We start from the raw sequence: 27,062 nt of genomic DNA on the forward strand, positions 1-27,062 counted from the left end.
ATGTGTTATATAGATTTAATACTATTATAACTTTTAAGAGAAAAAATATGTCTGACTAACCTATGACATAAGAAACTCTATTCATTGATGAAACAAGGATTTCAAGTGTCACTGTGGCCTTGACCTAATGACCTAGGCAAGGTCCCTATCAAGTTTTACAAACTTAGTTAACATTATCATTATTGTGTGACAAGAACAGTACACACAGTGTCAATGGCAGCTTGACTATTGACCTCAAAATGAAGAGTGATCCTCTACTGGCCTTTTTTAATGTTCTCCAACGTTAAACAAGTAATTGATCAGAAAAGGATATTACATAAAATTTCACTGAGACCTTGACCTTTGACCTAATGACCTTGAGAACAATCAAGGGTATCTAGGGGTCATAGACACTACCCACCAAGTTTCATCAACTCAGGCTTATTTAACTTCTCAAATTATTGAACAGACAATGATATTACACATGGTGACCTTGACCTTTAACCTTTTAAACTACAGGGGTCATATATTGGCCATGGACACTTGTACATACCAAGTTTTATAAACAAAGACTTCTGTCTTCTCAATTTACTGAACAGACAAAGATTTAACACCAAGTATGATGGTGACCTTGACCTTTAACCTCAAAATCTATAGGGGTTATCAACTGGCCCTACCAAATTTTGACAAACTTTAAGGCTTAACTTCTTAAATTATTGAGACATGATAACAATATATACTACATAGAGATCACCCCATCACAGTATGCTCCCCACTTTTAATTTATCATAAAAAATAACACAAATCTTGTGGAGCTGCTTTAAAAGAATGACCTCAGCATAGCAAATGACATGTGTAAGCAAAAAAATATTCTTAACAATCTTTATAAATGCAATGTCTAACTAAAGTAATCTTATCATTTTCCACTAAATTCGGTCCCCTCTTGGGACAAGAAACAAAATCTTTTTTAAAAATTTAACTATATCTACTTCCGCTTGAAAAATACATAAACCTTACTTTTAGAAACAAGCATAATATATACATGTAGTTGAAAATAAAAAAAATCTTTAAAGCAACAATGCTCTTTAAAAGTTTCAAAGAAAATAAAAAGCATAAAGAATATAAACATGTAACATTGTTTTAAATAAGATCACATTGTCATAAACAAGGCACAATTATGACAGTAAAACAATCAAAGGGGTAGACTAAATGTTTAACCAAATCTTCCATTCAAAAGGCATCATAATGTCTGACTCTGTAACACTGTTTCTTTTAGCTTGAGATAACTACTCAGCAAAAACCAATTTTTTATTTGTCCAAGTATGGTATAATACTCATGTCAGTACACTAAAAGCTAGGTTGGTGCCACTAAATTGGTACCAATCTGATAAAGCACTGTACAGCACAAGGCAATTCTCTTCTGCTTCTATAACTTAACTAAGCATTAGACTAATATATTCTCAAAGGGGGTGCTGATCTTATTCCTGCTTTAGGAACTGTTTGGTGCTTTCCGGCTTCAGCAAATAATTGACCTATTTGACCTCTGCTTGCTCTAAGAATATGTTTGGCTGCCTTACTGTTAGCCCTTGGTATTGGCCTAGGGTCTTGTGGTAACCTGCTGCCTTCATGCATCAAACGAGACATCCTACCACCTTGATCAAGACTTGCATTATCACCACCTTCTCCACGCACTTTCTGAGTTGGTTGATCATCCAGTGGCAATTTCCCATATTTTCCCATTAATGTTCCCATATAACCTTTTCCCTTTTCAGCATTTTCTGATGCTTCTGGTTTCACACGAGCATGGTACTCTACACGAGATGAGTTTGATCCATAACTGTGAATTGTTTTATTCATCTGTCCACCTCGACCAAGGTCTGCATTTGCTGATGCCTCGACCTTGACCCTTGGTGCTGCACGAGCTGAGCTTGGAAGCTTTTTAGGATCATGCAATAAATTGTTCATTCTTCCGCCCTGGTGCTGTTCTGCAGTAGTTTCAGCTTCTGGCTTAACACGTGATGCACGTGGTGTATCCCTTTGAAATCTACCATATGAATTAAACAATTGTGATGTTGCTTTGCCTTGATGCCCTTCTGCAATAGGTCTAGCTTCGTCCTTTACTCTCGGAACTGCCAGCTCATCATTACGTGGAGTAGCTTGTCCATATAAAAGTTTATTAACAGTTCCATGACGGCCTACTTCGTAATTCTGTCTTGCTTCACCTCCCGGACAACGAGGCTCTCTTGTGGAAGTAGGGATAACCCTCGGTGTTGAGGCAAACAGATCTAAAGAACCACGGCCTTTGTTAGCAAACTCCTCAGCTTCTGGCTTTACCCTTGCATTTGGGCGGGGAGAATCATCTTCGCCTCTTGGATTGTACCCTGGGTAAGGCCTTGGGTTCAAGTCAGACATTGTTTTATTAGCTTGTCTGAAAATAAACAATAAGTATAATGCGTTTAATACATGTTTTTGCAGTTCATGAATAAAATTTATCAATTTAAGAAAAAGAAAAACTACATGTAATTCCTAATTCAACCTGTTTTCTTGTAAGTTAATGACAGAAAGTATATTAATCATATATTCATTGAAATATATTTTAAAGCGTAACTCATTTAACATTTACTTCAAATTAACAATATATAATAGTTGAGTCAACTGTCATGGCATAAAATCACATTGATTAAATCTGGAATATCAATTTATAAGGTGAAAACTTATGAAATACAGATTACTGATATATAACTGTATAGACCTAAAGATTTATCCTATAAGTACACACTAAATGCCATTGCACAGCTAGATAGAAATATAATTCCCTACTAAATTGTATAGTACTCCCCGCAGGTACCGCGTCCTTGCCCTTTCCAGTGTAATCAGAAAATGTGTTTCTTTACACACTGAAAACCACCAATCAACTGTTTTTACCATTGATATGTAAATCAAAAGCTGCCCGAATGTGTTGAAAATACTTCTTTATTGTCGGAAAGAATAAGAACAATGGTACCATAAAGGGAACATCCTACTTCCCTAGAACTCTTATTGGAATATTTTAATATTATCTCCCAAATCAGGTCAAATCCTGTCTGATTAAATATCTTCAAGGATAGACTAGATCTAGTGACAACACCCCCTTTCTATGCCCAACAAGTATTTTTTTTTTCTTTTAACCATGCACTCTTCTCTTTGAATTTTTTTAAAATCTTTTTAACAAAGCAAATAAAGGCCTTTAACATGCTGTAGGCCTACTGTAGTTTTCCATGCTGCTTGAGATGCCTAACAGTTAACTTATTCACTTTTATTCAATAAATGCATTATACTGTAACATTTAACTTAATGCAAATAGAAATACAAGAAGACAAAGAACAACAAAACAATGTTTTCTTCGATTTCAAACAGGTGATAATGTGGTAACAAATCACACAAATTTGTTAATTTTCTTACCTGTAAAGAGTAACCAATGTAAACAGGAAGTGAATTTTGACAGTCGCTTCATTCGGAATAGTTCTTCCGGTTTGGCGGCTGAAAGTTGTTCATAATATCTGGTAAGAATTTTTCGCTATTTCTGTATCATTTAATTCTTGATGCGGCTTAAAAGTGCTTGTTTTCAAATGTGCAAATTGTATTTTCATATTTGTCGAATTTATTTTTGCTTTTTGATCGCAGATGATTGTTAAAAACGTGTTGAAACGCAACTGATTTTAAACCGCTATGTTTAATCAAGAATTATCTCCCTTGATCTCTATTCTAATAAGGCAGATAGGATTTTTTTCTCTTTAATCTGCTCCAATAGAAGCTTGTAAGATAAATTGTATGTCAGAAATTTTTATAGAAATGTGTGAATGTTGTTACATGGACTTTACTAGTTATTAAATAATGCATTATGATTACTCTCATTAGAATAGATTTGATTAGATTTTTTTTAAAAATTCTCAAGAAATTAGCCAAGTTAGAAATTTGCATGAATATCTACTCTGATTTAAAATAAAAAAAATATATATAATATGAAATTAGGCAAAGCCTATGAACGGTGAAGTCGTTAAAATATTCCTTTCATTCCTTCCGTTTTAAAGGTGTCATTCGGTATTACTGCACTGCTTCCGTTTTCACTCGGAACACTCGACGATTATTATTTATCCGAAAAGTTGAGATTTGGTACGTTATCGGAATACCCCGCCTATTATCATTGAGTTACATTGTAAATGGCGGCGCCCGACTAGAACTGACACTGAAAATTTCGTTGATAGGTATAGAATTCTATATATTTTTTAATTGTTTTTTATTTGATTTTCTTTTAAATATACACGTGTAGTCTATAGCCGGGCAAGCCAAAGCCCGGACCCGCTTCGCGGGCCCGGTCTTTGACTTCCCCGTATAAGTGTCAAAGGTTGAAAATTATGTGTAGTCTAACAGGGACTGAAAATAAGGACATCATGCGAATTATAGTTTCCAACTATAGAATGAGAATACAGATACCAGGCCACCTAGCGTAATTAATTTTAAAAGCATGATCAGATTTGAAATTGACCCATTTAATAGACTGTTATATTCCTACTGTTAAACCGTTTCACTTAATTTTGCGCACATAAAATTAATGGCAACACTGCTAGTTTGATGAAATGGGACAACATCTTTCAGTTCTTTAAAAAATCTTAGAATATATATTTTTATGCCCCCACAAAGTGGATGTATATAGCGTTGCACTTGTCTGTCCGTCCGTCTGTCCGAGCAAACATTTTGGGTTTAGGGGCTATATAACAGTAAAGAGAACAAAAGAGAACAATAGGTTCATCCGGTGATCAAAGGGTTTATGGGCTAGTAGCCCTTAAGAAAACAAAGAAAATAACAAAGAAAATAGCCCCTAAACCCAAAATGTTGGAACGTACTTAAGTCTGTCCGTCCGTACGTCCCGAAATTTTGTGAACACAACTCCTCTTAAACTGGATGGCAGATTTTGCTTTAACTTCCAGGGATGAACAACCTTAATGTGTAGATGGAAGTAAAGGAAGGAATTTTTGCTGCGACCAAATTTAGAATTATGGCCCTTTGTTGATTTTTTCACTATACTGGGCAGGAACCAGTTTCCGGACAGAATTCGAGTTTTTTTAATTGTCTTTTCTTTAATCAGGGCTCACGATTGACACGGGGATCCGGGTTTTGACTCGTGAAAATCGGGAAATGCACATATTTGACACGTGATAAAATCTGCTCAAGAGTCAATTTGCCACATGGGATTTTCAGCTATGCAATAATAATTACCTTAAATCCACCCCTAATTATCAAATCCTACATGTGTTCAAATCACACTCATAAAAAATGTCAACAGGCAGTATAAGCAGTGTATTAAATGCTTTACACACGGCAATTGTTTATACCCTGTGCACTGAAGCGTGACAATTCAGTGGCTGCAATTTGACAGCGCTAAAAATAGCTCTACACAACTGATAAGAATTACATACTTGAGGTGTCAATTATTGATTGCTTTTAAAGGTTTATAATACGTCTTTGATTTACTTGGAGTACCTGTGCATTTGTTAAAATATACCTGGTACATTTTGGTATTTAAAATTAATATGATATAGCATACCAGTAAAAATATTTTTTTTTATATTTTATACATTTAATCAGAAAAGCTGCTGCTTATTTAATTCTTTCACAGCAATTCATGTTTTTGTTTTATTTGTTTTTTGTTTTGTTTTTTAGGTGGAGTGGGTATAGACATTTATAATTAGGCATTTTTTTCTGTCAATTTAGACTTTGGAATCACCAAAAATGACCTCCAATACAGTTATTTTTGTAACATAAAAATGATTCATGTAGTCAAATGACACTAGAAAAAAATTATTTGACTCATGAAAATTTTAGCCAAAGAGTCTTTGACTCGTGAAATTCTGACCCTACTGAGAGCCCTGCTTTAATAATAAACATGCATTATTAAAACTAACATACCAAAAACCTGAGCTCTAACTATGTCCGATAACACAATTAATACTGCCTGGTGACATAAGCAATGTACAAACTGAAGGGTTAAATTAGGTCATCAAAAGTGTAAATTGTTCACTCTTGCAGAACCAGTTTCCGGACATATATTAAGCTGCTATTCATATCTGTTTTTAAGCCATCGCACTTGTATCATATACACGCCTTTTAACGCCTTTTTCACCCCCCCCCCTTTTTGTTGTCTCAAATGGTGAAAAAATGCATTATTTAGGCCCTTAACACTTGTTTTTGTTTGAGAAATGTTGTTAAAAAAAGTGACCACTTTTTCGGCGCGGCCCCCCAACCAAAAGATACATCAGGGGGTTGCCAGAAGGGGGATCTGCCCCCTTCTGTTTGGGGGGTTTGAAGGGGGCGGAGTCCCCCTCATCGCCAAGAAAATTTTGGACTTGTGAGAGGCTATAAATGACCCCAGATTGATCATAAGGTAACGTGTAACCAACGCTGAAAAGCATTTGACTCTATCTCAATCCATTGAGAAGTTGCAGCACTTTGAAATCAATTATAATGGAAAAAATCAAGGCAAAAAAGTGATTTTTGGCAATTTTGAGATGTCCCCTCGATGCCATGGTAACAGAAAATTTAAGCCTGAGTATGTTGTTGCAAGGGCAATGGTCCAGTCAACATTTGTGCCAAGTTTGATTAGTGTTGAAGCAGTTTTTATAGTATTATAGCAATTTGAACTTGTAACGGGAGACTTTTCAATGAAAACAGCCATTTTTCACAAAATGCTCATGAAGTAATGGGTTAACTGATAATTAGTCTAATATACAAAAAATTTCTTCTCACATATTAGCTTTCTTATATAATTAAGCTGATTTACTGAAAAATGTTTATGATAGGAAAAATAACGATCACGTGATGGGTCTCGGAATGATTGAAAAGTGAAACGGATATTTTTGTGGTACTGCAGCAACGAAGTCAAGTGCGAAAGTTGAGTAAACCTAGCTAAACACCGTTTTTCGATACGTTACAGATTTAGCTCTGGGGATTACACCCAATGAACTTCGAATGAAGCCCCCAAATTATATCCCGAAATAAACAAAATATTGCGCATGCGCAGAACAAATTACATGCCCCAAAGGGATATAAGGCTGTTTTTAAACCACAGGTAAGATATCCTCACAAAATTTTAATGATGTATCAACTTAGAAGGAAGTTTATTTTCTCAAACAATCAAACCAAGCATCTTCATGACGTATAATACCAATCGTCATCGATAAAGCTAAAATTACGCCGTTATAATACTTGACCGGAAACTGGTATTGTCCGGAAACTGGTTCCTGCCCAGTATACCATATAGAGATTTTGTGAACGCAACTCCTCTTAAACCGCTTCACATCTGCACAGTGGGGGCATCTGTGTCCTTTGGAAACAGTTCTAGTTTTTACTTATCTTGTGACTCAGTCAAAAATTTGTCAAATGATTGCTCTCTGAATGCATACTAGCAATTTGTTTTAAATTAGTATTGTTAACTTTTTCTTCGACAGACATGTTATGACATCATGATGAAAAATCAATTTGGTGAATAACTTTTAATATGAATATATATATGGCTGATCCGGTCTTATCCGGTCTCTCTAGATCAACAAATAATAGAGACAATATTATAAATATTTATACTGTAAAATTTATTTTTTACTGAAACGATTGAAATGACTGCTTTAGAACTGAGAGACACAAATAAAAAATATGTGTAGCTGTTGGCCAATATTTGCAGGTCTAGAGACAAGACCGAAATAATTATGCACCGGTTATTATTTATAATTTATAATATTATTTAAGATGGCAGATTTAAAACCAGGTTACCATTGAGAGAGAAATTTAGTGGGATCATTTATGTGTCTTCAGTTCTTTATTGAAGACTCAGGGTGAAATCATGGCCAAATGGCAATTTGTTTCAAAAGGCTGGTAAAGTGGGCCGTTTCTTCCTTTCATTGCCAACAACTTCTAATTGGGCAGTGTCAGTGAAGAAAAACGCAGTTTGTGGTTGGACTTGGAAATAGTCATCATCACGGTCCATCCAAATTATCTCAATGTCTCTTTGACAAGTCTAATTAATTGCAGACAGCCTGGTTGCTTACACATTTTCTCCTTAATTTAGTTGTTCTAAGCCAACATTTCTATACTATGAGACAGGACATTCCAGCATTTTTTCCAGGATTTTGGGAACATGACCCATGATGTTTTGCTAAAAATTGGGGAAAAATGCATGACTGAAATTTTGCAGTGATTAAATGAATTCAAACAATCACTGTCTAGGATGGCATCTCTAAACATTTAAGCACTCTCAAAGATTATAAAATTGTTTATTTGATATTTTTTTTGTAACTTTCATTTGGGAATTATTTTCTGTGGATTGGGAAAATAATTAGTTTCAATATTTCGACTGCAAGACTGACCGATTTTATAATCTGATATTTCATAGATGTCTGTCTTTACGCGAAGGGCGACCGTCTATATAATAAAAAGCCCTAAAGCGCACAATTTGTTGGGCTAGGAAAATAATATACTATTTTCAATTGGGAATATGGCCGAATATTGGCTGTAAAATAAACACAAAAAATCCTTAGGCTGAGCTCCGCCTTTGACATATTTTCTTCTTATAACAAAAATAAAAAGTAAAAAAATTATTACCACCTAGGAATGACAAAACAGTGTCCAATAGAAATGAAACAATTATTGACAGTAAAAGTATAGACCTGTTTTAAGTCAATATAATCACTTTGTAACTTCTTGCAGAAATTGTTTACACAGCACTTGTGCACCTACATAATATTGTTCAATTAGGTAACATGTGTTGCCGACTTGGAGTCTGACTCAGTCATAGTGTCTGTATATTATATTTTACTTTTGCAGTAGTATTTTGCTAAATAAGCACTTTTTGACTTTATTCTAAAGATAATTTCAATTAAAGTCAAAATTAACTTAAGTCAAAAAATGAATATAGATAATATTAGTTATTCTGACATATATAAGCAATGAATTTAGGATGCACACAATCAAACATTGCAAATCATTCTTTAAAGATTTGTAGTAGTGTGCATACATTTTTAATGTGTTCCTTTTACACAAATGTTCATAATGTATGATAGTATATAGCCCACAACAAATGATGTTTTTTATTCTTTTTTTATGTGTTAGGTTTTTGTTTGTTACAAATAGACGTAAAGGGTTTTGTATCATTGATCTTGCATTATTTGCAATTTGTTTTGTTGTAAACATTTTACTATCATGTCCAAAAGCAATAAAATGCAAATGAATCGGTATTTTATATGGTTGACATAAGAAAGTGTCTCTGTTTTGGTACTTATATCCTACTCATTTACATACATTAAGGACATTGTAAAGTTACAAGTTTCACTTTTACTGAATATATCTTTAATACTTGGTGAAAGCATTTTTAGCTTGACTATCATGTGAAGAAAAATTCATCTTAAGATGCAAGTGTTTTTAGCTTGAATTTTCGAAGAATAAGACATCTTAAGGTGGAAGTACATTTAGCTTGACCATTCGAGGATTAGGGAATGTTATTGTACATATCCATGTGTTGGTATCTCCAAAATTTTGAAAGAAATGGGTTGAAACTTCGCACACTTATTTGAAAGCATAATAGGAGTTCACTGTCTTAGGCTCATCCCAGGGCTTTATTTTTCACTGGCTGGGAAAGCAGCCCTTCCCTTAATTTTGAGGGAAAATTTTGAATATGGTACTGAATAAAGTGGTTGAAAAAACTTGATGTCAATTTAAATTTAGGGGGAAATCTGCATGATTTTAAAGAATTTTTCTTCAGGGAAGTCACCCTTAAAAGGCCCCTGCTATAAATGTAGATGGAAAAAAATGCCCTGAATCCATTTTGCAGAATCAGCAGATTAAGCTAGTGCATGGCTACACAATGTACAATTATATATCCCCACCCACAGGGCCCTCCCCTGTCCATATTATTATGTCTTATTATTTAACATTTCTATGACAGATACATATAGTTATATTCAGAACACATGTAAAACAATTTGCCATATCAGTGTGTATGAGCCTTGTTAAGAGAAAAATGTCCCACATCAATCATTCAGTCTTCTTATCATACCAGTATGTCATCTTTTCTTTAATAAAGATAGCAGTCCTGTATTACATCAACTGTTTGTAACATTGTAAAGGAAGTGCCCTATTTGAAGTATGAAATGTTCATCTAGAATGTTAGGAATTTGAAACAATTTTAATGAATGAAACAATTTTGAAAATATTATCATGACTGTCACTCAGATGTTTAGACAGGCTAAATTCTAAATTAAATGCCTTTGATTGTAATAATTGTTCATACATTACTGTAAAAAAATATTATGAATATAAAGAAGTACATGTAAATTTGACAGAAAAGGCTGAGAAGGTGTGATTGTTGGAATGCTAGTAATTTGAAAGAATTTTATTGAATGAAAAAGGTTTTGAAAGTAAAATTTTTAAATACATTTAGTGTCATACTTCATGTTGAGACAGGCTAAATTCTGATCATTCAATATTAAAGGAAGTCCACCATGGTCCAATAGCATAAACACATAAAATTTGAATTTCTTACATATACAAATTTAGAGTGTCTGACTGTCTGAGTCATTTAAAACAGAAAGGTATGCAAAAAGGTTATTAAAGGTGATTAAGATAATAAACACAGAAATAAATTGAAAATTGTGTTAATGTGGACAGTGCCATTGTATTGTGCCCAGTTTGTGCAACGCTTTCAATTTTGGGTCATTGTTCACAATTACAATAATTATTTCGGAAAGACATAGTGAGCAATCTGGAAATACATAGTGAGCAATTGATCTGAAATTTTGCACAAAAGTTATTGGTCTAGACCTACATCAAATTCAAGTGGAACATCTCCAAATAATATTCCCAGTAAATGTACTGTTTAATGTTTATGTATGCATTTTGATCAATGTTTTATCGATAATGTACTATGTTCAAGTCAAAAATGATATATTTTCTATTCTGTTCTGTTTCAATCTAACACTGAAACAAACAAACTAACCACAATAATATAATTATATTAATTACTGATAATAATAATGAAATAATCTACACAGACAAGGTGATGACATTATCATAATTATCTAACATTTACCGCCTCCGTGGTCGAGGGGTTAGAGTCGATGACTTCTAATCCAGGTACCTCTCTGGCGTGGGTTCGATCCCCGGGAGATGCTTTGGTAGTTTAGCGCGGAGGAAGGTTGTCTAGTACTGGTGTAACTCTCCAGGAACGATGGTTAGGAAACTACCCGCCTATATGACTGAAATACTGTTGAAAAAGGCGTAAAATGAGACAAACAAACAAACAAAAATCTAACATTAATTAATATTTTCATCACACATATATGTCTAGCTACAGGCAATATAATTATATCAATAGATGCTTATCAGATCAGTGATGTGTGTAATAAAAAGGTTGGCCACGTTTGGGGGGAGGGAGTCATAAGTGTCATAACTGGAGTGAAAGTATTTAAAGAATACTACGCAAGGCGGCCAGAGGCCTTAACCGTTTGTTTTTCTGTACAGTTTATATATTATCTGATGTATTAAAAGTAATGTTCGATAAAAATGTAGACAACTACTGTGAATTGAATAGGGAAATTACGATAGGTTATCTGGTGAGATTATAGAAATATATATCGGTATTTAGAGATAAAGTTGTAAAGTGAAAGAATAAGAAGGGGGATATGCTGTAATTTCTTATTAATGAGGTAGTAGGCTTGAAGATTAGGACAGAAGGATTAAGGAGTTACATTGATAATTCTCACATTAGTGGCAAAAGGATTACATGGGGAATGGTATGCTAAATTTACTAATTGACATTTTTTTTTAACGCATTTTATATATCAAACTGTTTTTTACAAATTTATTATGCATTTTATGTATCAGGCTGTTTATTTACATACTTTTTAGGCATTTTACATAATTATCAAACTGTAACATTTTTTTACGCATTTTATACATGTATATCAAATTTTTATATACATGTATAATATTTACTGTTAATTGTATTAAATTTTTTTTATATCATTATAATATTAAATTTTTGTTGTTGTTACTATTGAATGATGTCGAGATGATGCAGTATAGTTGATTTAACTTGACTATTGACCAAATCGGTTGTTTTTGTTGGCACATCTGTTGCCTCGCATAAATATGGAAGCTATGATGAATCATTATTATTGTGTAACTGTAAGCTAACAACATTTTGATTTTCATTTTCTTACTCTACTATACATGTACAAATATGTGTCATGTTTCATTTTCTGTTGTATCAAACCAATTATTCCAATATCTGAATCTTATAATTAATACATGTATTAGTATATTAAATCTGTCAATTATAAAAGCTTTCCACATATGGTGCTCTTGTCATTCGTTCAATTTTCACTTCCTTTAAGGTTTGTTCAACAACATACTTGAATCATGGCAACGCTCTCCAATTTAAGAATAATTCTGTGATAATTAGTCATTCTACACCCATGAAATTTGTAGCAAAATTGAGCACAATTCCTTCAGTGTTGTATTGGGTTGAGAGAGAAATATTTGTAGAAATTTAACATGATTTGTGAGCAAAGATTGACATTTTAGCAATTGATCTTGAAAGTCTGTAACAGTATTTGCATGTCTGGAGGATAAAACCACAGGGGAGGCGAGAGTTAGTCATCACATAGTGGAAGCGTCAAGGAAGGATATTATCTCATTATACCAGCTAAAGTTTGGTCTTCAGGCATTTTTCCCTTCAGTTTTAAGCATTATGTTTTGTAATGATTTCTGAACAAAAAAATCACAATCAATTTCAATGGATATTGGATTTGTAAGGCCAGGCTGGAATAATGGGATGTTTTCTGTGTGGATGATTATTTAATGTTTTGAGGTGAAAACAAATTAACTACTGACTATTGTTTATTAATTTCATTGTAATTTCTTTCACTTACTCAAAGATTAAGAGTAGTTCTCAAAAAATTTAGAATTGCTAATTTGCTTACATGCATGTCCTTGGATTTGTCTAAATATTCGGCATTTGATTTAAAGATATACTATGCTTATCCAATACTAAGGGTAAATACTTTTATTGCAGAAATTTATTGAAATTAAGGAAATTCTTACAGTATATATATATAAGCCAATTTGAATAAGAGAATACGTAAACTATGTTTTTAGGAGAAGCATTTCTGATTTTCTGGTATAGTTGATTTGGTCCTTTTTTAAAAAATCTTTAAAAAAATGACACTAAGTATTCTATAATGTTCAGGGTTTAAAATGTAACATACATGTATATTCTCTGTGTAAAGACGTTTATCTTACGGTGCATTTAAAAAAAGAGACTGCATAGCAATTATCAATATATTTGAGTGTAAAAAGTTTGCTGTTTTTTTCAGCAAAAAGGTATTGTTTGTTTTCAGCATAATTATGTGTGTGCACGGCCACTTATTGAATAATAATTATTAAACAAAACAAAAACATTTGGCATACTTTAAGGGAAACAGATATGTCAAGAGTGATCCTGTAAGAAAGGTAGCTTTAATGCAGTCATTAGTATACAAAAGATGTTTACCTATGGTAGAATATTGAAGGTATTAATTGTGATACAAACTTTTCATTTCAATAAATTTGTAAGGTGTATATTGATATAGGAGTGACTGTATATGTTAAAGTAATCCATTTCAAATGGTTGAAATGAAATCATTTAAAATAGAATGGCGGTTTAAAGAATGGAAATTTGAATTGTGCAGGTGAAGGAGGGATATATCAAGTTTAAAAGCTGAACGATGTATATATGCCTGAACACAATACTAAGTACAATGTAAAAACTAGTCTGAACACATTTTTGGAAATTTGAATATTTTATTTTTGTTTCAATTTACATTCAACAAATTTGCTATTATATGCAGCCACTTAATGAGTTTTTAAAGTCAGAAAAAATGTTTTTGAGCACTATTTTGGTTAAATTGGCTTTTTTTTACACTTTGAAGTTTGATAGACATTTACTCCTTGTTTTTGGCTTGTAATGCTGAGTTTCCTTCTTTACATAATAATTATACCCCCGCACAACAAAGTTGTAAGGGGGGTATACTGGAATCAGCTTGTCCGTCCGGCTGGCTGGCCGGCTGTCCGTCGGTTTTTTCTTGTCCGCCCAATAACTTAAGATTCCTTTGACCCACAGTCTTCATATTTGGCATAAGGTGACCCCTATTGATTTTGAGGTCACTGGGTCAAAGGTCAAGGTCACAGGGGCCATGGACTAAAAAAAGTTTGTCCACCCATTAACTTAAGATTCCTTTGACCCACAGTCTTCATATTTGGCATGGAGGTTGATCATGACCATAAGGTGACCCCTATTGATTTTGAGGTCACTGGGTCAAAGGTCAGAGGGACCTTGACAATAAAATAAGTTTTTCCCCTCAATTGCTTGAGAATGCCTGTCCGCAGTGTACTGATTTTGACATTTTCACATTTGAAGCATGTAGAATACATAACTTTGCAATGCACTGGCTTAGTAACCTCAGATTTGGCAAGGAAGTTGTCCTTGAGCTCTAAATGGCCACTGTTGATTCTGACAAAGTGGTATGCGGGGGTATTCACGCCATGACAGTGGCAGTTCTAGTTTGACTTCCAATGTTAGAGATTTTGCAGTCCCTGACTTCCAAATTTTGGAACTTAATGGAAGCCCTGCAGTTTGGATAGAGTGTATGTCAGTTTAATTTTCACACCAGTAAGAAAATAAAAAGCACTGTATCTTTTTCTTTTCTATTTGTACATTCCTAACTAGCTCTTCTGGTGTCTTAGGAATTGTATAGTTGTTAGTATTTCATTGTACTCCTGACATTTAAGTGACTGGTTTAAAATGGCGTTGATGATTATATGACCCTCTTATTTTGTGCTGAAAATAACTTTTGGCTTACTTTCTTAAGACAATTAACAAGTAGATTTCTTGAATAGTCTGGCACTTTGTCAGGCATCTTTTGGAGAGAAATTGCAAAAACCACACAAGAGGACATGATGTTATTTTGTTTCATTTTACGTCGTCATGTCATGATTGTGCAAAAATTGTGTTCATACAAGATTTGCCAAAATTTTCTGTGTGTTCATATTATAAGATTTGCCAAAAATTTGTGTGGGGTACATGAATAAAAATTATAGGGGGAACCCAGAGGGCTGTAATTTTAAATGATTTTTTTGTAAATTTATCATGAATTTATTAACTTACAATGTACAAGTATGAAAAAAGCATTGAAATAATTGCACAATTATAATTTTGTCTCATGTCAGGAAAGCGCCATATGATTTTAAAAGTGTTGGTTTGATGACCTTAATAGTGTCGTTATGACTTAAGGCCGCCCTAACTCACCACCTGATTTGCCCCAACCCACCTCCTGTGTTGCCCCCTCCCACCTCTTGTGTTGCCCCCCACCAACCTCCTGTGTTGCCCCCCTACCTCCTCCTGTGTTGCCCCCTCCCTCCTCCTTTGTTGCCCCCCTCCCGTGTCTCTCTCCCCCCCACCCCCCCCCCTCTCCTCTCCCTTGCAACCCCAAGAACCACCCCTCCCCCATTGAAAAAGATAAATTAGTAGAAAATAATGAAATATAATGAACAATAAAGATTTCTGAAATTGGACGTAGATTGCATTTGTAATAAGTATTTTGTGTATGTATTAAAATGTTGAAATGGATCTTTCTAGATTGAAAATATAACCATTTTCATGTTTTCAAATATTTATGAACGGTAGCTCACAATTACCAAAGACATCAATAAATAGGTTCAATCAAACTGAGTGTGCAACATTTCAATTGCTACTCTTTATGAATTGTGTTCTTCTCTATTTCACTGTAGAATATATAAAAAGATAAATTTAATAGCTGTAAGAAATAACACATTGTACTGAATAACATATTTTCACACGGTTTCTTCTTTGAATAACATGACATGAAATTTATATAAATTACTGAAAAAAGAAGGGTTGTTTAAAATTAGATTCAGTGACTAATGTTCAGTTGTACATAAAAAAATATGAAATATATTTAAATTACTGAAAAGTCGGGTTGTTTTAAATTAGACTCCCTGACTAATGTTCATTTGTATGTAAAAAGTCGTCTTTTGACATGAGACATGACAGTGTGACACAACAAAATTAATTGGCTGCATCATCTGATGTTACGATATTTACCCATAATGCATCATAATAAATTGTTTATTGCTTAATTCATGGTACAGACTGTATATATGTAGTTATAAAATTGTAATGTTTTAAGATTTATTATCATAAGTTTAATTAATGTTACCAGACTTGTCCATTATCAAATTAAGCGGGGAGAATCCATTAGTAGGTAAGGGGTGAAATTTGCTTTAATTGATATTAATAGGCTGAGGTCTGGCAGGCTCTGTTCTGAGGGCCATACAAGCAAGTTATTACTACAAGTACATCTATTGCTAAATAGGCATTCAAACATTCCAAGGGAAAAGGGGACTCTATCTTGTTTCCTCATGTTATCATCTCAGGGCAGTTTATTCATGACCTTTTGATGACCTTTGTAAAGTTTTATGTAGATAGGTAAAGTTCAATGTTGCAGTGACCTTAATTTAAAAACTGACATCCAATACGCTCTGGATCATTTCATTCATATATAGTCACAGGCTACGCCAAATTAATATTTTTTTATCCTTTGACAATTTTTTTTTAACTGGCCCATTATATTAGGCCTTTTTGTGTCAAAATTACAGTATAGTTAAAAAAATTATTAAAGAACCAAATTGTCACCTTAGTGCAATAACTGGTTAACTCCTATTAAATTTAGAAGGATTTAAACTGTTACTGCACAAAGCTGACAAAATGACTTTTTAAATGTCTGATTTTATTGTACAAAAACATTAACATTTTAGAAAAAAAAATCTGATAAACGAAACTTTTAACTTTGTGTGGCCTTATTAAGCTTAAGCTTTCTATAAAGTCAAGTTTTTTTTTTATTTGAAACTTGTAGGAAATTATTCACTTTAACCTTGATTTAAAGAAGTAACGTGAGGTCTTACATTTGCAATAACTTGTAACAGTCTTTGCTTTTATATTTTATCCTTTTTTAAGTAGAAATATTTTAGTTTCTATGCTTCAGGTAACTTTAGTGCAATATTTAACCTTTATCTTGTTCAAGACCAAGTTTTACAGGTGTAACAAGTTAGTGAAAATTTTGTGGTGATGTTACATAAATGGAAATTATAAGAAAGGATTAAGAAAGTTAAAGCTGTATGCCTCCAGTATACATTTATGATTATTCATCCTTTTAAAGCTTCATGACTCCAGATAAGTCCAAATGTTTCAAGAAAATTAAAGAAAGAGAAAAAAATATGAACAAAGATTTAAAAAGAAAAGTAAGAAGATTCAAGTAATTATTTAAAATTTAAATTTACATGTCTTGTGCAATTAAGGACTGATTTTTGTAGTATTTAAACTATTTATCACCATATTTTTAATGCATTACTAACCAAGCTAACACAGCAAGGGTTACTTTTGCTAATTTTTACCTCTTTTTGGTAATTTATGTGAATTGCAAGTGTTGTGCATATAAGTTCACTTCGCAAAATTTTACTTTTAAATACATTTTTAAAATTTTCATGAAAAATTAGTATGAAACTGGAGGCATGCTGCTTAAATAAAACTTTGCCATTCTGTGCTTTTCTTTAACATGTACTTGATCATCGATTATAATTTAATTGATTTTAAAAATAATATATCATTTATCAATGCTCCGACACAGTAATGTATTTTATCAAATTTTAAAGCGTTCAAAGTCTCTTCACTAGGTCATGTAATATTTATAAAGTCTAGAAGCTTTTAAAGAAAGAAAAAAATAATTTGAATCGTAATTTTGTAATTTAACACGCTAGCTTAAAAGGGAAGATACAAGTAATGGGAAATTATTGTTTAGATGGAATACATGGAAGATAAACATCTTTGAATTAGTTTTAGTGATTGTGATAAAGGATGCAATGAATTGGAAGGTAATTTTATCATGCAGTGTTTGAAAATATCAAGTGTTGTGCATATAGAGATCAAGATGATGTTCAGTCTATTGGAATGCTGGTACACACAGTTGAGGTCAAAATCAATAGCAGTCAATACACAATGCTTAACTTGTATTGGTTCATGCAAATCAGATCATATTCCTGTGAATTATTCACCTTGTAGTTGATTGTAACCATGCCTTTTACCTGGAGAATAGCAGGGGCCTTAATTGACCCTTAAATTGCCAGGTGAAGACCGTTGGATGATAATATCACTGCTAAATGCCTTAGTTCTGTGAGCCCCCCAATAGGGGGATGAACCCCTCAACCCTCACGCCTCTCCTTCATCCCCCGCTATTTATTTTGGTGTGCCAAAACAGTGCAGGGACAGGTGGAAGTTAATAACTCAGCTTATTTCTAATTCCCATGCTTTTTTGTTTACCCTACTTTCTTGTTTTCTTGGACTATTTTGGAGTTTCCCCTGCCCTGCCTTACGATTGTGGGGGCAAACTTTCTCATAATTTTACTTCGTTACTGTTGACTGTTATGAATAGTGTTGAAAAGTTACCATTTTAGCATGATTGTACAGTTTCTTACTATTGCTTCTAGTTAAACCCAAACCAGAAAAGAAAGCTTTATATTATATTATATTATATTATGTAATTCTGTCACACCCATTTGCTGTGAACTGAAAGTTTTGCATAATTTTGTGAAGGTGTGCCCACCATTAATTTGTCTGCATCATTAGCTCTTGTCATTAACCCAGAGACAGGCCTTTAAACTGACTAGGCTAAAATTTTCATCATGTATGAAATGTATTGTAACAATAATTATAGCTCCAAGGTTTATAATCAGTGGTCAGTGGTCAGAAATGACATAAAATACTTTGTTAAAGTCCATAACCTGGTTTTATGTACATGTATTTTAAAAATGTACATTCAAATATCTCACAGTTTAGGCTTTTTTATATTACAACCTTAGTATTAATTGACTTAAAATATCTACCTAAATTTATACGAAAGAAGAACAATTTTGATTTATTCCAAATTCCATATGCCAAAAAAATAAATTCCTTCACAGCTTGTGCCAATGGGCTGGATAGGCACCATGGAGTTTTCTTGTTTATAGTTGCCCCAGAAAACCTTTGGTATCATCTATGGATAAAACAGATATCTTTTTTTTTCAAGTACATGTAATGTGATATTTCAACCAGACATACTTGTTTTACATGAAGGCTTATAATATTAAAGATCCTGTATGTTGTAATTAAGGCTGTTACCACGAAATTTTATATTTGTATATAATAATACTAATCTAACACCGAAGAATATGTAAAATATGTACTGCAAATATTTGTGCACATTATAATTATGTAATCAATGAAATATATGCATTCATTTCTTATTGAAAAATTTGACTTAGACTTTATGAAAATAAATTTCTAATTACCACTCTTTATTAACATGAAATCATTAATGTAAATTCAGTAATATCTTTACAAATAATGCTTTTTGAAACTTACAATATTGATAAATCTTCATTTGAGCATTATATTTATGATATAAAACTGTTACAGGATCTTTAAACAGAGACTGATCACAAGGTCAATTCACATATGAGAAATATTTGCTGGCATTGATTTTATTCATTGAGGTTGCATGTGAAAATAATAAATATCATGTTCTTGAATTTATATACTTGATAACTAGATGAGTTTCCATTAGACCCAATGGATTCTGCTTTGGAATATTTATTTTTAGATTAGAAATACTAAAGCAAAGTGTAAAAAGCTATTAAGTTGTCTGTAAACCAGTAGAGTAGATGATTATATATTTCCAAAGTAAATGATGTATAATTTGAAGCCAATGACACAATGTTGTGTAAATTAATTAGAAAATAAGATTTTGTTTTATTTTGATGTGATATTATATAGAGTAGAAGAATTAAATACATGCAAGTCTGACATTAATTTTTTTTTTGTATAAAAAATAGGCCTATCCAGCTACATTGTAGCTTACGGAAGGCAGGTGGTTATACTCACCTGGTGCCCGATTGTGCCTGAGATAATGCACACAGAGGCACCTGAGGTGTACCTCCACCAGTAAAGCTGGAAAGTCACCAAATGATTTATATTGTGTTGGTGCGACTTGAAACTCGATTTAAAAGAAAATAAAAATAGCCCTTAGACAGAATAAATTTGTTGAACATTTCTAAATTTATAAAACTGTTGAAAATTAAAAATCTATTTTCCAGATATGAAGATTATCCCTAGAATATTTAAATATGTTTGTCAAATTGTTCCAATAATGTGCCTTTAAACTATTCTGTATTATTAATTTAGGTGTATAAACTTAAGTCAATTTATAGCCTACTTTATGCTGGATTGTAATGATTATGTAAAGTTAAGTATTAAATAACAGTGTGTGTAATGTGTTGCTAAGTTATTAATATATCTAATGATATACTTAGTCAGTTGAGGTCCTTTAAAATATGGTGTTAGGTGAAATTTAACATGAAAGTAATATTGTAAGTCTGACCTTAGTCACGGAATTCCGCCCTTACATTTGGGTAACATTTTTAATGTCCTTTTGCGTGGACAAAGGATTTACAGCAATAAATTTGTACATGTGTATGCTATGTATTATGTATACAATTTTAATTTTTGTTTCAAATATCAGAATGATGAGGATGTTAATAATTACATGTTAAACAAGTGGATGTTAAGGACTGAAGTTTTACATTAAATTTTGTAAATCGAAAGGTTATCACAGATATCTGTGATTCTGCTAAACATAAAGTTAACCAAACCACTCAAATAATAATTAATAAGAAATCTTTTTTCTTTCTTTTTTTAGATAGTAAATCCAATGTGAAGTAGAAGTTTTGGAATTTATTTGTTTTGTGGACTTCTGACATATTTAAAAAAAAATCAAAGATGAGTACTGTAGATGGAACCTATATACCTAGCCCCACCCCCAAACCCCACCCCCGCATCACTGCTGAGGCTGCAGGCTATGCTGATAGAAACAGGGGAAACATGGAGAAATGGTTTGATTACACCGGAGAAGATTCCTATGAGTCGCCGAGGCCTGCCGGTCGGGCTGTGACCGAGGAAGGAAAAAGAAACGCGGATTTAAATAAAGGATCAATGTCTAATATAATGGGTGGTTATGCCGACCCCCCAATGCAAAGAGTTGTTCATCCACGTGCCGTAAAAGGAGACGCAGCGGAAATCGCAAATCAGAGTAAAGGCGGAGCTATGAAGGATTTAATGGATAATTACGGACATTTATCTCTTGACGAAAAACCCACTCATAAAGTACACGGCCAGGACGCAGAAGAGTATGCCGAAAGGAATCACGGTACGATGGATAAAATAATGAACAATTACGGACAGTTAAGTCCGGAACAACCTCCACCTCAGAAAGTTAGTTACGGAGGTGAGGAAGTTGCGGAGAAATATCGGGGTGCGGGAATGGGACCATTGTTACGTATGGAGGGTGAGGCAACACAGGCCGAGCCAAAGATAGGAAGATTACATCAGACCTCACAAGGACCTGGGTATATATCTTACTTTATTATAACAAGTTTTTGTGTTAAAACTGATATTTTAAAGGCACATTATGCTTCAGAAACAAGTAAATTTTTACTTCAATGGAAAGGGCAAACTTGTGTTCTATAAAGTTTATATTCAATATTTTTTTGGAGCATGCTAGATGTTTGTTACCTTAAAAAAGTAGTGATTTTGTTATAAAAGTAGAAAATGTAAACAAAGTGATATATTTTGTTTTCCGTACAAAATAAATTTTGTTTTGACACATTTTCATCAGAGGAAATTTTCTGTATGATAGATTTACTTTATTTGATACTTAGGTCTTCATTACCCATGGGTTTAAGAGTTTTCACTACTATTTCTGATTTTCAAGATTTTTAAACACCAAAAAAAAAAATCTTCTTTTTTCTGGTTTATATAACTGTATGGAAAACTATTTATTACAAGTTTTTTCAGATTCTTTAATTTTCTTATTTTGCCTAAGTTACCCAGTTGTTAATTCCATCAGAATGTAAGTTTAAAGTTGTGATATTCATCACCAACATGAAATCATTATGTACAGATTACATTTCATTTAATGCATTAATTAATTTCTGTAGAATAGATGTTTGAATAGTTTTGATTAAAGCCTTCTCAAGTAAAGCAGTATAGTATCTTATCAATTATATGATGATATAATTTATGTTAACAGTTGGGATGAGGATCCTCCAGCTGTTAGGACGAGGCCGGAGGCTGAGGGTATAGCCGATAAGCAACATTCTGAATTTGTGGGTAACTTGATGAGAGGCGATGTAGACCCACCAACTGTGAGAGACACCAAAGTTCAAGCTCACATGCAGGAGTCGGCTACACCGTAAGTAATATATATGAGCCGTGTCACGACAAAACCAACATAATGGGTTTGCGACCAGCATGGATCCAGACCAGCCTGCGCATCCGCGCAGGATCCATGTGTTAGCTATTAGTTTCTTTACTTGTTTTAGGGTCTGTAAGCGAACAGCATGGACCCTGATCAGACTGCGCGGATGCGCAGGCTGGTCTGGATCCATGCTGGTCGCAAACGCATAATGTTGGTTTTGTCATGACACGGCTCAATTATAACCATTATCTTGATTAATTTATCAAAATTCTAGTAAAAAAAAAACAACAAAATAATTTTTGGCCGGGTTGCATTGGTGCAAACCCGGGTTATAGTATGGTGAATGTTGGGCGGTGGGCGGGCGGGCGTCCGGGCGGGGAAAAAGCTTTCGTAACAGTTTTCTCAGCAACTACTTATCACAGCCTTGTGATATTTGGTATACAGCATCAATTCATGGTCCCATACTGTAGGATTCGATTTCAGGTCTGTCGCTCATCTACTTCCTGTTTGCTGACCTACTTAAATTTTCAGCATTAATGGTCAATAGTAGGAAATTTTCGTAACAGTTTTCTCAGCAACTATGTATCACAGCCTTTTGATATTTGGTATACAGCATCAACACATGGTCCCATACTGTGGGATTCGATTTCAGGTCTGTCGCTTATCCACTTCCTGTTTATCCACTTAGTTAAATTAGTTAGATTTTTCGACATTAATGGTCAATGGTAGGAAATTTTCGTAACAGTTTTCTCAGCAACTACTTATCACAGCCTCTTGATATTTAGCATACAGCATTGACACATGGTCCCATACCGTGGGATTTGATTTCAGGTCTGTCGCTCATCCACTTCCTGTTTATCCACTTAGTTAAATTAGTTAGATTTTTCGACATTAATGGTCAATGGTAGGAAATTTTCGTAACAGTTTTCTCAGCAACTACATATCACAGCCTCTTGATAATTGGCATACAGCATTGACACATGGTCCCATACTGTGGGATTTGATTTCAGGTCTGTCGCTCATCCACTTCCTGTTTATCCACTTAGTTAAATTAGTTAGATTTTTCGACATTAATGGTCAATGGTAGGAAATTTTCGTAACAGTTTTCTCAGCAACTACTTATCACAACCTCTTGATATTTGGCATACAGCATTGACACATGGTCCCATACGTGGGATTGGATTTCAGGTCTGTCACTCATCCACTTCCTGTTAATCCACTTAGTTGAATTAGTTAGATTTTTCGACATTAATGGTCAATGGTAGGAAATTTTCGTAACAGTTTTCTCAGCAACTACTTATCACAGCCTCTTGATATTTGGCATACAGCATTGACACATGGTCCCATACCGTGGGATTGGATTTCAGGTCTGTCGCTCATCCACTTCCTGTTTATCCACTTAGTTAAATTAGTTAGATTTTTCGACATTAATGGTCAATGGTAGGAAATTTTCGTAACAGTTTTCTCAGCAACTACTTATCACAGCCTCTTGATATTTGGCATACAGCATTGACACATGGTCCCATACTGTGGGATTTGATTTCAAGTCTGCAGCTCATCCACTTCCTGTTCACATTTATGGTCACTGGTAGGAAATTTTCGTAACATTTTTCTCAGAAACTACTAATCACAGCCTCTTGATATTTGGCATACAGCATTGACACACGGTCCCATACTGTGGGATTCGATTTAAGGTGTGTAGCTCATCCACTTCCTGTATACCGTACTGAATTAAATTTTCGACATTAATGGGTCAATGGAAATTTTTTTTCGTAACATCACAGCCTCATGATATTTGGTGTACAAATGCAACCCGGCCTTTTCTGTCTTTGACCCATTTTTTCCTATACATACAGTATGTCATCTGTATCCCAAGGATTGCATTTTGTTATATGACTCCTAGTATTAAGAGGGTAAGAAAAGAATCTCCAAACCTTGGGGGCTGGTATATTGATTTTCCCTTGTCAATCTTTTCCTGCTGTCACACTTTTCATTAATATTTTTTGGCCCCCTGTTAACAGCTTTATCTTTGGCTATAATATCTTTGTAAGGTGTGTGTATGTGTATACACATGTATATCATTGTGTATAGATATGTCTTACTTTTGATGAGAGGTTTATTTTGACATACTGTAATATGATCCCACAGCAGCCTTGGGAAGGTAATCAATTACAATTTGGACTGTTTCTGATACGGATGGAATAAATCGTTAAACCAGTTCAATACAGCATGTACAGATTCATTGAGCTCTTGATGTAATTTTACCACTTGAAAAAATATATATTTTTAAAGCAATTATCTCAATACCTTTTCTTCAGCACATGTCATAATTTCTATACATCTTAAATTTCAGGCGACCTCAGACGAGTCCATTGCGTACACGGCCAGAGGCGAGACATAATTACAACAAGAACCAGTCTTCTGAGATGTCAGCCATCATGCATGGGGAAGTTACTACTGCTACACCAAATAAGAAAAGTAATAGAATGATGATGAAGTCAGAGGGATGGTAGCCAATCAGAGACTTTAGTTTTGGTCATGTGATCTCTTGATCAGCCAATCGGTTTTGGTCATGTGATCTCTTGATCAGCCAATCGGTAATGGTCATGTAATCTCTTGATAAGCCAATCGGTTTTGGTCATGTGATCTCTTGATCAGCCAATCGGTTTTGGTCATGTGATCTCTTGATTAGCCAATCGGTTTTGGTCATGTGATCTCTTGATCAGCAAATCAATATTGATCATGTGACAAATCTATGACCTAATAAATAGTTATTTATCAAAGATTTGAAGAAGAAATAAATATTAAATAAATTCCAGAATTATTTTGAAAATTGATTTAATAATTAAAACATTTTTTTTCCATATCATTATACCTGAGGGCATATTAGTGAAATAGAAATAAGTAAGATTCCTAAGAAATTGCTCAAATTATGAGCTACTTTTGAATGTTGTGTGAAATGTCAGATATTGTCTTGTTTGAAATTTTGAAAATTTCCAAACTTTTTTTTTTGGATTTACTTTATAACTGTTGTTAAAGAATTTTTAAGTATGTTAGCTTTTGTCCTGAAAACGTTTAGTGTAATGCTTTTTGGCAGCATGTTCTATGTTTTATTTTCCAACAACTTGCATAATTTGATTTATTTTTTATCTCCACATTTTCAACAGTCATTCACAAATTGTTTCAAATAGATCGCATACAAATTAAAGTTATACGCAACTGTCATGCCAGCATTTGTGCTTTGAAGTACTTTGGTCTCATTCTAAACATGACATAATATTATGGACACTTGTCACTCAAACATTTTTATATTGCACACAAAATATTTTAAATCTTGTATTCATCACTTTGATATGACAGGTTAAGTCTTCCAAACAAATTTTTTTTTAGTCAGACATTTGAAAAATTAAAGAATTATAACATATTTTTATATGACATTTAAGTTTGTTAGATTAATCTCCCTTGTTCAAGTAAAGTTTGTTAGATTGATTTCCCTTTGTTAAGTGATAAATAGAAAGAAATTATTTTTGAAAAGTTGTATTTGAATTGTGATACTTTTGGGTCCAGATGTGAATGTTAGATTCGTGCCTAGAATAAGTTAGGAAAAAAAACAAGAAAAGTACATGTCTTGCTAAAATATATGTCTAAAACTAGCTTGGAATTTATATTAAGTGAATTAAATTATATGCCTAAAGTAAGGTAGGGATTTTTATAACCCGAACCAAAATACATGCCTGTACTTAAATAGAATTATAAGAACCAAAACCAAAATAAAAGCCTAAAATGATTTGACATCTTAGTAACTAATTTCCATGGTTTTGAAAGTACACTAATAAATATATTAGTTACTCATTTCAATGGTACAATTTAAAACATGTGTAGAATTGTATTTTGACACTTTGGATAGCCTTACAAGTATATAAATGGCATTTACACTTGAAATTGACCGATTTTATAGACATCATTGTACATGTATATGTATATATCTGATTGCGTATTCTTCTTTCTACCATTTGTGATTGTGACGATATTCAGCTTGCATCATGTGTAAAGTGTAAAGCCAGGGATGATTATTATAATGATGTGTTCATTCCTTTTGTGTTGTGAAAACTTATCGTGTTATTTTTGTATATATATTTTACACGTTTACGTCTCGCTTTTTGTGTATACATAACTTTTTCAATGTTTTTTATGACGTATTTCCATTGTGTTTTTGATCTGATTAGTATCAAGTTGATTTAAGTCAGGGCAAGAATCTGGCTACAATAATTAGACTGAAAAAAAAAAAATTTTTTAAAATGAAAAGTCTTTTTCATAATTATATTATTTGTATATTGAATAACCATGTTTGTGATCTTTTTTCTAAGTGTTCTTTACAATAAGTTATTTTTAGAAACAATTGTTTGGTTATTTTTTCTTTGTTTGGTGATTTTTTCTTTTTTGTTTTTTTTTTTATCAGTTTGAAGCTTTACTTATTTTATTGAAAGTTTTTATCTTAAGGTTAGTGACTGCCAAAAGGTTCACATTTGTTTGTTCAGAAAAGTTGTACATTTCTGAGTTAAATATTTTGTTTTAGATTGACGATTTGATGTTTTTTTTACAATTATTTTTAAACTGGTTGTTATTCATATCCAATCATCCTGTGTTTTTTGTTGT

At 33.2% G+C, this 27,062-nt stretch overlaps 2 protein-coding genes across 3 annotated transcripts; one reads left to right on the forward strand and one right to left on the reverse strand.

The window, feature by feature from the left end:
• Positions 1 to 731: 731 nt before the first annotated feature.
• Positions 732 to 3,535, reverse strand: LOC132736213 (uncharacterized). The gene is made up of 2 exons (XM_060723312.1): positions 3,421 to 3,535; positions 732 to 2,407 (listed from the first exon to the last, which is right to left on the reverse strand). The coding sequence occupies exon 2, from the start codon at positions 2,389 to 2,391 to the stop codon at positions 1,429 to 1,431; it is 963 nt and encodes a 320-aa protein (XP_060579295.1). The 5' UTR covers positions 2,392 to 2,407; positions 3,421 to 3,535; the 3' UTR covers positions 732 to 1,428.
• Positions 3,427 to 26,705, forward strand: LOC132736214 (uncharacterized). Of its 2 annotated transcripts, none has more exons than XM_060723313.1 (4): positions 3,427 to 3,521; positions 20,850 to 21,555; positions 22,239 to 22,400; positions 24,760 to 26,705. In XM_060723313.1, the coding sequence occupies exons 2-4, from the start codon at positions 20,930 to 20,932 to the stop codon at positions 24,917 to 24,919; spliced, it is 948 nt and encodes a 315-aa protein (XP_060579296.1). In that variant the 5' UTR covers positions 3,427 to 3,521; positions 20,850 to 20,929; the 3' UTR covers positions 24,920 to 26,705. The 2 variants fall into 2 exon arrangements, with proteins under 2 accessions (XP_060579296.1, XP_060579297.1); XM_060723314.1 differs by lacking the exon at positions 3,427 to 3,521 and adding an exon at positions 11,639 to 11,795.
• The last annotated feature ends 357 nt before the right edge of the window (positions 26,706 to 27,062 follow it).

The sequence above is a fragment of the Ruditapes philippinarum genome, unplaced genomic scaffold (genome assembly GCF_026571515.1).
Source record: "Ruditapes philippinarum isolate M1 unplaced genomic scaffold, ASM2657151v2 ctg8857_1_1_1_1, whole genome shotgun sequence".
Taxonomy (NCBI): domain Eukaryota; kingdom Metazoa; phylum Mollusca; class Bivalvia; order Venerida; family Veneridae; genus Ruditapes; species Ruditapes philippinarum.

Bases quoted from the DNA above. Each gene is read 5' to 3' on its own strand.
- LOC132736214 (XM_060723313.1), top strand. From the start codon at position 20,930: ATGAGTACTGTAGATGGAACCTATATACCTAGCCCCACCCCCAAACCC. The intron at 21,556-22,238 runs GTATATATCTTA...TTATGTTAACAG, and splicing joins CAGACCTCACAAGGACCTGG to TTGGGATGAGGATCCTCCAG. The intron at 22,401-24,759 runs GTAAGTAATATA...CTTAAATTTCAG, and splicing joins ATGCAGGAGTCGGCTACACC to GCGACCTCAGACGAGTCCAT.
- LOC132736213 (XM_060723312.1), bottom strand. From the start codon at position 2,391: ATGTCTGACTTGAACCCAAGGCCTTACCCAGGGTACAATCCAAGAGGC.